This window comes from Molothrus ater, chromosome 3, assembly GCF_012460135.2.
Source record: "Molothrus ater isolate BHLD 08-10-18 breed brown headed cowbird chromosome 3, BPBGC_Mater_1.1, whole genome shotgun sequence".
NCBI lineage: Eukaryota > Metazoa > Chordata > Aves > Passeriformes > Icteridae > Molothrus > Molothrus ater.
Window position 1 is genome coordinate 55,480,792 of NC_050480.2, and position 12,454 is coordinate 55,493,245.

General features: G+C 37.4%; 1 protein-coding gene across 1 annotated transcript in view; it reads left to right on the forward strand.

Moving 5' to 3' along the window:
- The window catches only part of SYNE1 (spectrin repeat containing nuclear envelope protein 1), a 288,350-nt gene that overhangs the window by 231,905 nt on the left and 43,991 nt on the right, over positions 1–12,454 (forward strand). Inside the window, 9 exon segments of the mRNA XM_054514453.1 lie at positions 665–820; positions 1,565–1,735; positions 2,328–2,461; positions 3,867–4,071; positions 5,330–5,512; positions 6,507–6,653; positions 7,693–7,847; positions 8,139–8,286; positions 12,055–12,149. Of these exon segments, the coding sequence (XP_054370428.1) occupies positions 665–820; positions 1,565–1,735; positions 2,328–2,461; positions 3,867–4,071; positions 5,330–5,512; positions 6,507–6,653; positions 7,693–7,847; positions 8,139–8,286; positions 12,055–12,149 (1,394 nt within the window).

A 12,454-nucleotide genomic window follows, 5' to 3' on the forward strand; every position in this document is an offset into this window, starting at 1 on the left:
GGGGTTTCAGGTTGACCAGATTTCTGTTGTATTCTTTTCTTTCTTTGTTGATCTTTGTTGATTCACTGTTTCTCTCAGTGAGGGGAGGCTTGCAGAAAATGACAAAATAACCTGAGATCACATGGTGTGCTAGTAGATGTAGGGCTAACACAAGGTTGTAATCACCTCACAGTCTGCTTTCTGTATCATACTCACAGGTGAACACAAATCTATGCTGGCGTGAAGCGTGCAAGCCCAACTGCCCCACTCTGCTCAGACTCAGTGTTTGTGCTGCCTGAAGCCCCAGAGCTTCCCATATGAGTCAGAGCACTGCAGGACTTACATTGATCTGCCTGCACAATGCTATGAAATTAAATAGGTAGTTTCTCAGCTAGGAATGGCTATTTTCAAGGAATTTTCTATTCTTACAAGAGAGCAGAAAATTATACAAAAGTTTTATGTAGAGGATGTGCTTCTATTTAAATCAACAACAAACTGCCAGACTTTAAAGGGAACATAAAATATTCAATGAAATTGCTGATGAGTTGTGAATGCCTTGAGAATAAAAAGTCAAAATATGCCAGCATGTCTCCTATTTTTTAAACTAAGGAGCTTATGGGCATCCTTTCTATATCAAGGTATTATTTAGCCAATTAAACTCAGGTATCTTTTTTCTTTTTTTTAGGAATTAGAAGAATCAATAAGAACTAAGGAAAAAGAAGTAGAAAATGTAGAAAAGAGTGGTCTTTCTTTGGTACAGAACAAGAAAGAAGAAGTCTCTTCTGCTGTTATGAATACACTGCAAGAAATTAACCATTCCTGGGCCAATTTGGATCACATGGTAAAAGAATTCGTAAGGGGAAAACTTCACCTCTAGGAATAAGGCAAAAGGCATGGAGGAGAGGGAGAATTAACAGTTGCAGCTACTGGATTTCTTCTGTGTTGTAGGGGAAGAGATTCTGAATCATGTCCCCCTTTCCATCTCTCTAGCCATCAATCCCCAAGTTTGTGTGTACACATACCACATAAAATGGGTATAATATTTCTTATTTCAACAATGATTTTAATCATTGTAAGTGAAGCTTTTTAGATGCTTCCTGATATTTAGTGTAAAGGTACCAAATTATTTTCAATCCCACAGGTCTCACAGAATAAGGAAGAGATCAGCATTAATTTTCAGCATTCAAAGTTTGATTGACATTTGTCTGCCTTCTCAGAAGGAATGCAGTGTTTTAGTGCTAGCCTCTCTGCTGATTTCCATAGGCTGATTTCCCTGCCTTAGGGAAATCATGTGTAGTCTCAAGGAACTTCCCTTGATCTGCTTTGGACCAAAGTAAAATTAATTTTGACATCTTTACTTTGGCCCTTCCATCCAGCCTTTATAAAATGAAATAGAACTTTAAGCTGTTCCCAGTGTAAACCCAACTAATGGTTGTAAAAAGTCTTCATTATCCAATAGGTTTAAGATTAAACCTATTTAGGGCAAGAAACATGTGAGATCCAAAGGAAGAAAATAATTTAAACAAATCCCAAATAGCTTGAATGCCTTTAATTTACTTTTGTGTTTATTCCTCCCTCCTCCCAGGTTAGCCAGCTGAAGATATTGTTGCAATCCGTTCTTGATCAGTGGAGCATTTACAAAGTGGCTTATGAAGAACTGAACAGTTACCTGACAGAAGCCAGATACTCTTTGTCCCGTTTTTATCTTCTTACTGGTTCTCTGGAAGCTGTGAAAGTCCAAGTTGATAAACTTCAGGTGAAAAGAGTTAATTTTGTCTGAAATTGCATGGATACAGATAACTGTAGGTTTTGGCTTATAAGAAGGAGAAGACATACTGGCACATTAAAATCACATGACATTAAGAGAACACATTATAAACCAGCCACTGCATGTTTCCTTTTGCAGAAAAAAATAATTTGGGATAGTTGTTTTCTTTTTAGATTTTTGATATTCTTTGTAATTTTGAGCCATACCATCAAATTGTTACAAGTTTTTAAATCATGCTAATGGCCGTAAAAACTAAAGGTTCTCGTGCTACTTCATCTGGCTTCAGAGCTCCAGGTGCATGTTGAGATCACATTTTTAGCCCCCCACTAACCTTGCAGTAGACTGATGATCAAAGAAAATAATGTTCCAGGAGCTGAGACACTCACATGATCAAGTAATTTACCATTGTAAAAAAAAGCATATTAGAGCATCTTTATATTAAACAACTTATTTATATGAAGCACATGAAATCAAGTTTTTTTTCATAATCTAATGCAATTGGTGCATACTATTTTGAAATGCTTCTACATTGTGGAATTATATTAACTCATGGTTTTGTTTCATTATTATTCTGCTTTAGAGCCTACAAGATGAATTGGAAAAACAAGAGAATAGCTTACAGAAATTTGGTTCTGTGACCAATGAGTTGTTGAAAGAATGTCACCCACCAGTGACTGAAACACTTACCAACACTTTGAAAGAAGTGAATATGAGGTAGAAAATGTCTTTGTGTTAAACTTTATTTTCAGTAGCAAATCTGTATTTATCCATTATCCAGTTTTCCATTATCCCTGTTTTTCTTATATTTTATTATTTTAAGTTCCTGGGGTTACGAGAGGTTTATTGGAACAGGCAGGATTATTCCTTTTGCCAAGGACTGAAGTAAAACTCTCATTAACTCGTCATAATAAATGAAATACCTTCTCCAGTGAGCATTTGAGCATGAATGTCAGTAGTTTTACTCTGTGCTTCACTGCCAACCAAGATTTATAAACACCATGCTGGAAAATAATACTGTGCTTGAATTTGAGAACTTTATCTGAAAAAATTTTTTGCAGTGTTTCAATGGTTTGCATCAGCTTCCTCAAATTTTAGGTTGCTATTTCTAGTTGTAGGAAGGGCATCATAGACTGGAAGATCTAAGCCCCTCACCAGTACCTTGGCAAACAGCTTCTCCAGCTTTGAATTCAGGCAAGAACTAGTAAAAGGCTTTACTCAGATACAGGAAGGGAGGATCCAGAAGAAAAAAGATAGTTTGGTGGAAAGCTGGGAATTTTTTGAAAGTAGAATCACGGTGAATTTATTTTAATCTGTGTTCAGTCCTGTCCTAGAAACTGGAAGTGGGAGGAGGGATTATTAAGATACCATAGAATTTAACAGTTTCAGTGATGGCTGGCAGAATTTTTGCTCCAAAATCTTTGCTTTTCATCATATAATAATAATTGATAAATACTGTGATTTTCTTTGGTAAGGAAACAATTAGGCAGTTTGGTAACTACGAGCACATTAAGAAAGCATGTGTTCCTGGTTGCTATTAGAGAAAAAATTCACTGGGAAGTTGTTATAGGAAAGAATTTAAAGGGAGATTAGATATTAATTTGGATAATAGAAATATAAAGATTTTTAATATTTCTGGGAGTATTTTACAAGCAAGTTACACAGAACTTTATGACTAAATACTGCTTCAGAGTTTGGGAGAAAATGGCAGGAGAGGAAATGGTGTCTTGTTTACAGCTGTTCTGGTCCTCTTAGGCCCTTACAGGAATCTGCTATTGGCAGTGCATGGGTGGTCATGGATGCCTTGTAATGCTGAGGGTATTAAGTGGAATAGCAGAAGGTTCACTACAAAAAGTGTCCTGCAGCTCTGACCACCAGCATTAATAAACAGCATCCAAGATGTAGCACACGTCACACTCATTGTGACAGCTCAGAACAGCCAGGTTTGGTATTGAAACAGAAATTCCTTGGTTCGGTATTATTTTCACCAAATGTCTGGATCTTGATTATTGCCAATTTTTTTAAAAGTCGAGAGACCATGGGAAATAGCAGAGAGAAAGAGGGACACAGATTGTTATTGTGGATTCCCAGGCCCAGGTCGCTCACACAGTCTCCTCCCCAGGTGGAACAACCTCCTGCAGGAGGTTGCAGAGCGGCTGCGTGCCAGCAGGGCCCTGCTCCAGCTGTGGCAGAGGTACAAGGACTGCTACCAGCAGTGCTCTTCCACGGTCCACCAGCGAGAAGAGCAGACCAATGAACTCCTGAAGACTGCAACTGGCAAAGACATTGCTGATGATGAAGTTACTTCTTGGATTCAGGACTGCAATGTATGTTCATCTTTGCAGCTTTTCTCTGCTCTGTGGGCTAAAAAAAAATCTCTAGAAGCTCTCCATTGCTGTAGTTGATGTTTTGGAATCTTGTATACTACATATTTCATTTTACTGATGCAGCTTAGGCATAGGATACAGCTGCATGTATGCTACCCAAATGTCAATGAGTGTCTCTAAATTTTGATCCCTCCATTAGTTGTTGTTATGTTGTTTCAGAAGTTTGTATCTGAAGTCTTCTATCTGGGGAGGGTGGATAAATTTCATCATTTGACTCAGTCTTAAGGTCCTGTTTAATGAAGGTATTCATGCTTGGGAAAGTGTCTCTACCAATTTAGTCAAAGGATTTTTTAGTTTCTTTCTATTATAAGGAACTTATATCTCTAAGTTCCTCATAATAGAAAGAAACTCAAAATCCTTTGACTATATTCCCACCAATCAAGACTGTTCACATTTTCAGAAAGATGGAGATGTCTTTATTCTTCCCTATGGAAGGACACCATTGTCTCTGAAACCTTGAGATTCTTCCTTTTTCAAGATTGTATCTCAAGGCAGCAGAATAATTTATCTCCTCTCTGTGCTTACATTTTGGTTCTTTTGAACTTAAGTTAATGTTAAGTGTCATTGAACAAAAAAAAAAAAAAAACGAATTGTCTCAATGTAAGCAAAACAATTTCAGTGAGAAAAAATATTAGTGTTTAAAAAATAAACATGTTCATGATCTTTTGGAGCATTTCTGCCATAATCAAGCACCATGGACTGGAAATTGAAATTGTTTGGTTCAAATAATTTATTTCCTGGTGTCCTATTCTATAACAATTATGTTAGGTCATGTAAAGAAGTTATTTTTTCAGCCCTCCTGGTAAATCATAGCAGGAGGAAAAAGGAGGCCTACACCTGAATCAATTCACAGAGATGGCTGCCACTGCTTAGGACCATTATGTCAGTAAATTCAAAATATTTATTTCATCAGTTATTGCCTCATCAACAACTCAGGCTTGCTCAAAGGTAGATGAACACTGTGTTTTTTCAGTTCTTTTCTGTACAGGTTCTTGACATATATTTTTTTTATTCTTCAAGTCATACAAAATGTAACTGTAAGTTAAGAAAAGTTTGATATTGAAATGCAGTAGTAAATTAAAGTTTTCCTTACAGTGTCTGAGTTCGGTCATTTCATTCTTCCTTTAAATCAGGAGATGATGATACCACCAGAGTGTCAGCTTAACTATTCATGTCCTTATTCAATGTGTTGCAACAGGATGTACTCACAGATCTGAAAACAGCACAGGAGTCTCTGGTTGTTCTTCAAGAACTGGGGGAGGAGCTGAAAAGCCAGGTGGAGGCTTCAGCAGCAGCAGCCATACAGTCTGATCATCTCTCTCTGAGCCAGAATCTGTCAACCCTGGAACAGGCTCTCCGCAAGCAGCAGGCTGCACTTCAGGTATGCAGACAGTGTTTACAGTCCTCAAGTGTGATCATCCTGTGGTTCCTGAAAACACATAAATTAGCTAAAGCTGCCTGGGAAAAGAGAGTACTGTTACCTGTTAGCTTTTCCTAGACTTCCCTGGAAGCCAAAGCTGAGAGTAGAAAATATGCTCAAGTCCAGCAAAGAGACCTTGTAAAAAGGTCCAAATTCTGGGATAAGGATAGCAAACCTCATGCAGGAAAATATCTGTCTGGAATGCCAAGGTGGCCATGTTTTCAGCACACAACAATAGTGCATCCACAGCTACTGCTCCCCTGAAATCAACCACTCTTCCCGCCTGTTTCTTCAAAAGAAAAAGAAATGAGAGATTCCGAATATTGTGTAGAACTGATTTTTTGCCATCCCTATTAATGTCAGTGGCCAGACTGACACCTACCATTTGTGCCAAAGTCTGTTTAGTAGATGTTGCCAAATTGCTTGTGTCACCAGGGTCTAAAGAGGAAAAAAGGAGTGGAAGAATGTACTTCATAGGAAACTATTTGGATAAAAAAAGCCACAAAGGTAGCAGCTTCTGTTTGAGAGAAAAGAAGACTTACTCAAGAAATCTAGCAGTGTCACTGTTTTTATAGTATCACTGTACTGTGAGGAGACAAAACACAAAAAAAAATTTTAATTTAACATTGCAATAAGAGTTACTAGTTCTCTCTGCTGGCAATAAATTAAACAGAGGAGTTTCTTTCATAAAAGAAACCTAAAAAATATTATCCATTTTAAGGTAAGGAGACATTTATGCACTTTGCTGAAATGTTTCCTTTGCTATGATCAAAAATCCTCTTCTAACCTAAAGAAAATCCAGCTAATTTTGCAGTATGCAAGCAAAGCATCAGTTGCAATTCCTCCTAGCCAATTCAACTGTTTGCAAATCTATAATGAGATAAACAGGAGTGTAATGTCAATAAGGAGGCCATGAAGCTGAAGTTATTAAACTGTGGATCCTTTTGTATTCAAGGCTGGAGTCCTGGACTATCAAACCTTTGCCAAGAACCTGGAAGTCCTTGAGACCTGGATAACGGAAGCAGAAGAAACATTGAAAGAACAGGATCCCAGTCACTCATCTGACGTCTCAGCAATACAGAGTAGAATGGAGCAACTCAAGGTGACTAATAAACAAAAGAAGTGCTGGGGGTTTCTTCTGTTGGCCTGGTTATTTGTAGTGCAGGGTATGCACAGATAACATATGTGCATTCTCTAGGTGTTAAAGGTCTATCACTCATGAAAAGTGTAAGAATGAGAAATTGAAGTTTGATGGCAGTCAGGGAATGATTATCACATTGCCCCTGAGTAAAGATGAAAAAGACAGTGAAACTGTTCAGAATAAAATTAATAATTGATTAAAATAGGCATGGAAAGTAGCAGGGTTTGAATATTTCCTTCTTCTTGTTTTCTCTCAACTTTTTTTGAATTTATTCAATTCCTGTCTCATTGGTATGTCCTTTAGGTATGAAGTACTTTATACATTTGGGTAACTTGATATACTGAAGAAACATTCATAGTGTGTACTGTGTGATTTTCCATTTTAGGTTTTGCACACTCTTCTTTTTGTGGATCTTCTTTTTTCCCTCTCCTTTTTTCAGAGGCCATGACAGGAAGTTGGTGAACTTTGCCATCTAGGCTGTTTTTGTCATTGGAATCTTCCATTCTTTTTCCATCAAGATTAACTAAAGACAGAATTCCACTTTTTATATGCTAAAAAGCAGAGCATTTTCCTTACGGATGAATTGAGTATTTCTGTGCTGCAAAACAAAAACCTAAAAATAAAAATTTGAATAATTTCAGTGCAAATTTACCAGCCTAGAATTCAGGCTAAGAAACAAGGAAAAAGTCGCTTATTTTGACAGTATAACCACAGGGCTTTGAACACTAGCCTGCTTCTTCAGCTCTGATCTGTAAATCATCAATTCAGCAAAACACTCCAGTGCAATTTGAGCATATTTCTCTGCACACTTTTAAACATGAACACAAGTTTTCTCCTGGTCTGGGACCAGAAGATGGATACTGGATCATTTTTTCCCTGGCATAGAGGTTGCTTACCACTTGGTGGCAACCAAGGCCGTTCTAAATCTAACTAAGTGCTAGCTCATAATAATAATGTAATTCATGAACTTCCCAGTTATCACTTTTATTGTTTGTTGCAGAGTCAAATGCTGAAGTTCAGCAGCATGGCCCCTGATTTGGACCGTCTCAATGAGCTGGGTTACAGGCTTCCTCTGAATGACAAGGAAATCAAGAGGATGCAGAACCTGAATAGACATTGGTCTCTGATCTCATCTCAGACTACAGAGAGATTCAGGTGGGGATAAATAAAGATTGTTCTACCGTTTTCTACAAGTTAGAAAGTATACCTTTTTCAGAATATAAAAATGTTTCAGGTATTTTATTGACCAAAGTTCCTTTTCTTTGGTGTACTTATAAATAAAGAGCAAAGCCATTGAACTGAGATGCTCATTTTTGGCTCACTTTTGCCACAAATTAACAGGATTTGAAGTGAGTGGGACTGCTACTTTTCTAAATAAATAAATGAGGGGAAAGGTGTTACCCTGAATTGGAATTACCTGAATCCATCTCTCTTACTTTCTTTCAGTAAGTTGCAGTCTTTCTTGCTGCAGCAGCAGACCTTCTTGGAGAAATGTGGGACTTGGATGGATTTATTAATTCAGACTGAGCAGAAGTTGGCAGTAGAGGTTTCAGGAAACTACCAAAGACTTTTGGAGCAACAGAGGGAACACGAGGCAAGTAATTATGTCTATTTATACGTCACTAATACACATACTATTTATACATAGAAGGAATGCACATTCTTTTTTTGAATGATACAATAGCATGCCTTGAATTGTATTTGTGTGCACCATATGAGGAAAACTTAAAAACAGAAGCATGCAAATATATCAATTATAGCCAGCGTGGAGGAGGACTCGAGTGTCTGTGTAATGCATCATTGTGCCTGTGAGTGCGTGTCCCCTGCATTTAGTCTACTTCAGATTCATTTGTACCAAGGAAACCAAAGCTCCTTAAAAAACCTAACAATTCTCATGCTGTTTGGCTCTTTGCCTTCACTCATAACTGGAGAAAAATCTCTATTCTGATTTTTTTTTATTTTTTACTAAGTTATCAATGCATATAGCATTTGAAAAGCATGCTAAAGGAAGATTTTTCGGTCAAGTACTGAGTTATACTGTTCACCATGGGACCTCCATTTGATAACATTTCCTTGGAGAGCAAATTCATTTGGTCTTTGCTGCATGCTAGAGTCATTTGTTTGTAACAAATCAGGAGCTAGCACAGCTTTTGCTGCAGGGAAAAACTGATTCAGAGTTTTTACTAGTACTAGATTCAGAGTTTATGATTCTTCTGTGAAGTCAAGTGGTGCACATTTTCTCTCCACCCATATTGTTACTGCCAAGATTCCTGTTAAAGATCAAGTAAAAGAAGTCAATTTTCATACCAGAGCTCCCATGTGGCCCCAGTAGTTTCAGTTCCCACAACTTTTTCAGCTGACCTTCCCCTAGACTCAGGCTGGATTACAGGAAGAGTTATGTCCTTCCCCCTCTCCTGCCTTGTATCTCATAGCATAGTGTTTGAATGAGTGCCTGATACCAAAAAGTAATTCACAACCATTTTTAGCATACGTTTGCCTTAGCATCTAGCTGCCTTTGCCTTCACAAATGTCATCCATTTAATTTCCTTTCATTGCTGCCAGCATTAACTGGACAGTCTCTGTAAGCTTAAACATCTCAGGTCTTTGAGATTTGAAGGTCCAGAAATCATTTCTAAGTGGATAATTTCCTACTTTTGCTGTGTCCAGTCATAGCTATAATTATCTGGAGGGAGTTAGGACAATCTTCTTGTATTCATTTGTCTTGAGATCTCAGCTTAATTCTTTCCTGAAACTTTGATGTGTGCAGATGAACATTACTTGGGCATTCTACTTGAGCCCTTTTTTTGCAACTATAAAGTCATCTCAGAATTAAGATGATTAATATCTGTTTTTTTAAGTGCTGCATTTTATCCATAAAAAGTAACCTGCTTTTATTTTTTTTAACTTATTTTTGGCATTTTTTATAAGCATTCATTACAAAATGTACATTTATTGTATTTATTACAAAATGTCCTTTTCAGTGCTTCCTGACAGTCACTATGAATTTTCTTCTCACTACTTGTGGCAGAAAGGGTCCAATATCAACTTCTTGAGATGCATTTTCACATTGTTTTGCTTTGTATTTTTGAAAATAATGAGAAAATACTCTGTTTCCACCTGAATTCCTAAAACAGATATTGAAATGCTTCCAGCTCTATTATTGCCTTTCCAGTCACTCATAAATTTTGCTGGTTTTTACCCAAAGAAGATCCCAACCACCTCAGTGGCCTTATTTAGAAATATCTTCCTGGTGGAGTTCACAAGGTGGAGGTGATGATCTTTTCACACATCATGTGCTAGCGCCGATGTCTGCATCAGTCTGCCAGGACGATCTTGTAATCACTCTTGCACGGTTCTCCAGTACATGGGACAGTGCTTGGGACTCCCAAGCACTGGGAATGCACTGAGACAAGTGCTTGTCTCAATGTATTCCCAGGGAGAAAGTGCTGGCAGGGGAAGGGGAAGGAAGCTCCTTGCCAACTCAGTTACCAAATTTTTCCCCAGTGTGCTGGTGTTGTGCATTTCAACATTTGCCCTCCTTTCCTCTTTGTTTGAGCTCCTGTTTCTGTGATGCATGGCAGTCTACATATGAGAGTAAATTTGGGTGACAAATTTAGGTAACAGAGTAACAGGTAACAGAGTATTCTTCTTATGTACAGAGTGTAAATATGGAAAGGGAGTGGATGGTGACCGAAATATCTCTACTTTAGTGTGGGGATTGAGTTCATCCACTCTAAGCAGAGTTCTCATGCTTGATAAGTTTTTATTTCATTTGTCCTCCTAAAAAAGTATTAAAATTTTCCCTTTTGAAGGAATTGGTTTTGCTGGTTTTTAGTTTTGTTTTGTTTTCAGATTTTTGGGGGTGTGGAGGGAGGGGAGGGTGGGAAACATTGGGGTTTTTGGGTGGGGGACTTGTTTAAGCAATTGCAGCAGTTGTGTTCTGTTTAGTCTCTGTCAACAATGCTGGTAGATGCTGTTACCTCCTGTGCTTTGTGTCCCCTAACTTGACAAAAATAGATGTTACATAAAGTAAAATTCTTGCCTTTTTGCTAAGCTTTCTGAAACTCTTAGTGCCACACTATTGTGGCTTTGTTCATGAGATAATAATAGCATTCAGTTTCCCTCTGATTCAGGTTCAGTCAATGATAAGTGCCAAGGCGTTCAAAGAACAGTCTCAAATATTTCTGTAAAGAAACCAGACAACACTATTTCTTTCTATGAGAAAACGTATGACCTGAGTAGCACCTCAGAGTTAACTCAGTGATTCAGAGAGGCAAAATCTCATTTTAAAAAATTACTGCATCATCTAGAAGACCTAAACTACACACAATGTGCTTGAGAGATTTAAATGCGCAGGTGCCAGTGGGTGTTCTGCTGGCAGGTGCAGATGCAGGGATTGGGGCAATCACAATTTGAGCTGGTGGGATGCCATATAAGAGAAGTGGAGAATAGTGGCTCTTTGTTCAGGCAAGGGGGGTGAACTTCTATCAACTGCAAATACCATCACTAACTAAATAAAAAAAAACCTCAAGCTTCATACCAGTATAATTTTTCTCTGAAACTCTCTGTAAACCTTTTGAACATAGAGTCTGTCCAGTGATGCCTGCGTGTACCTTCATTAACATAAAAATATTCCTGAAGAATCTTACTTAGAGACATGCTCCATTACTAAAAGGAAAGATGTTTTTAAAAATAAATTTAAGTACTATATACATTTGAGTTATGTTTGCTTAAGTAGTAATTAGGAAATTTGTTTGTCTTAAGTAACATTTAAGTAATAAGAGGGTTTTAAAAGCATTGTGCAAGTTTATTATGCTGCTATTGTTTGTGAAGGAAATTGGAAAATAAATATGAAAGTTTGAAAGAATTGGAAAATAGATTTCTAGCTCCTATACATAGCTGCCTGTTTCTTTTAAGGCTCTATTGTCAATGTAAAAGTGTATTAAAAGTTTATATAACACTATCACACATGGTCTGTATAGCAAAGCAAAAGATTATAAGATTCTTAAACATGTCAAAAAATAAAAAGTGCCCTTTCTGTCCAAACAAAAATACCCTATCTGGATTTTGTTGCAGATTATAGTGTCAATCACACAACTGTGCTCAGAAACATAAAACCTATCTCCTGTTGATATAATTTAGCTTCATAATATTGGTCTTGAGGAACTAATAATGATTACTAGAAGCAGCAAGTAAATCTAAAATGAGAGTTTTCAATATGTTTCTATTAGGGTCATGAAAAAACTCCCATTGAATTAATTTGAAATGTGATTAAATATATGAAAATTCATTTTTATCAGTGCATAAAGACAGAATTAAAAAGTAAGATCTTGTTTTAACCTCCTTGTCTCCTGTACAACAGCTATTCCAGGCAGAGATGTTCAGCCGCCAGCAGATTTTGCATTCAATTATCTCTGATGGGCAGCACCTCCTAGAACAAGGACAGGTGGATGACAGGTAGACATTGCTGTATTGTTGCTGCTGCTGGTTATGTGCAGTTAGACTAGTGGGAGACTTCCAAACAGAGAAGGTAGCAGATGGCAGTGTTCAGGTCATACTCTTCTGAAGTGGAAGTTACTATTGCTGTGGTTTCGCTGTTAATTAGCCAGATCTTAAGACATTGTTCTTTAGAATGCTATGGGGCATGTGAATGCATTGGGGAATACAATAACCTTCTGAGGCTGCTTCTCTGACAAAGATTTGTCTTGGAATATAAAGCATGTTACATATATATCTATTCTGATGTATTTTCACAATGTCAC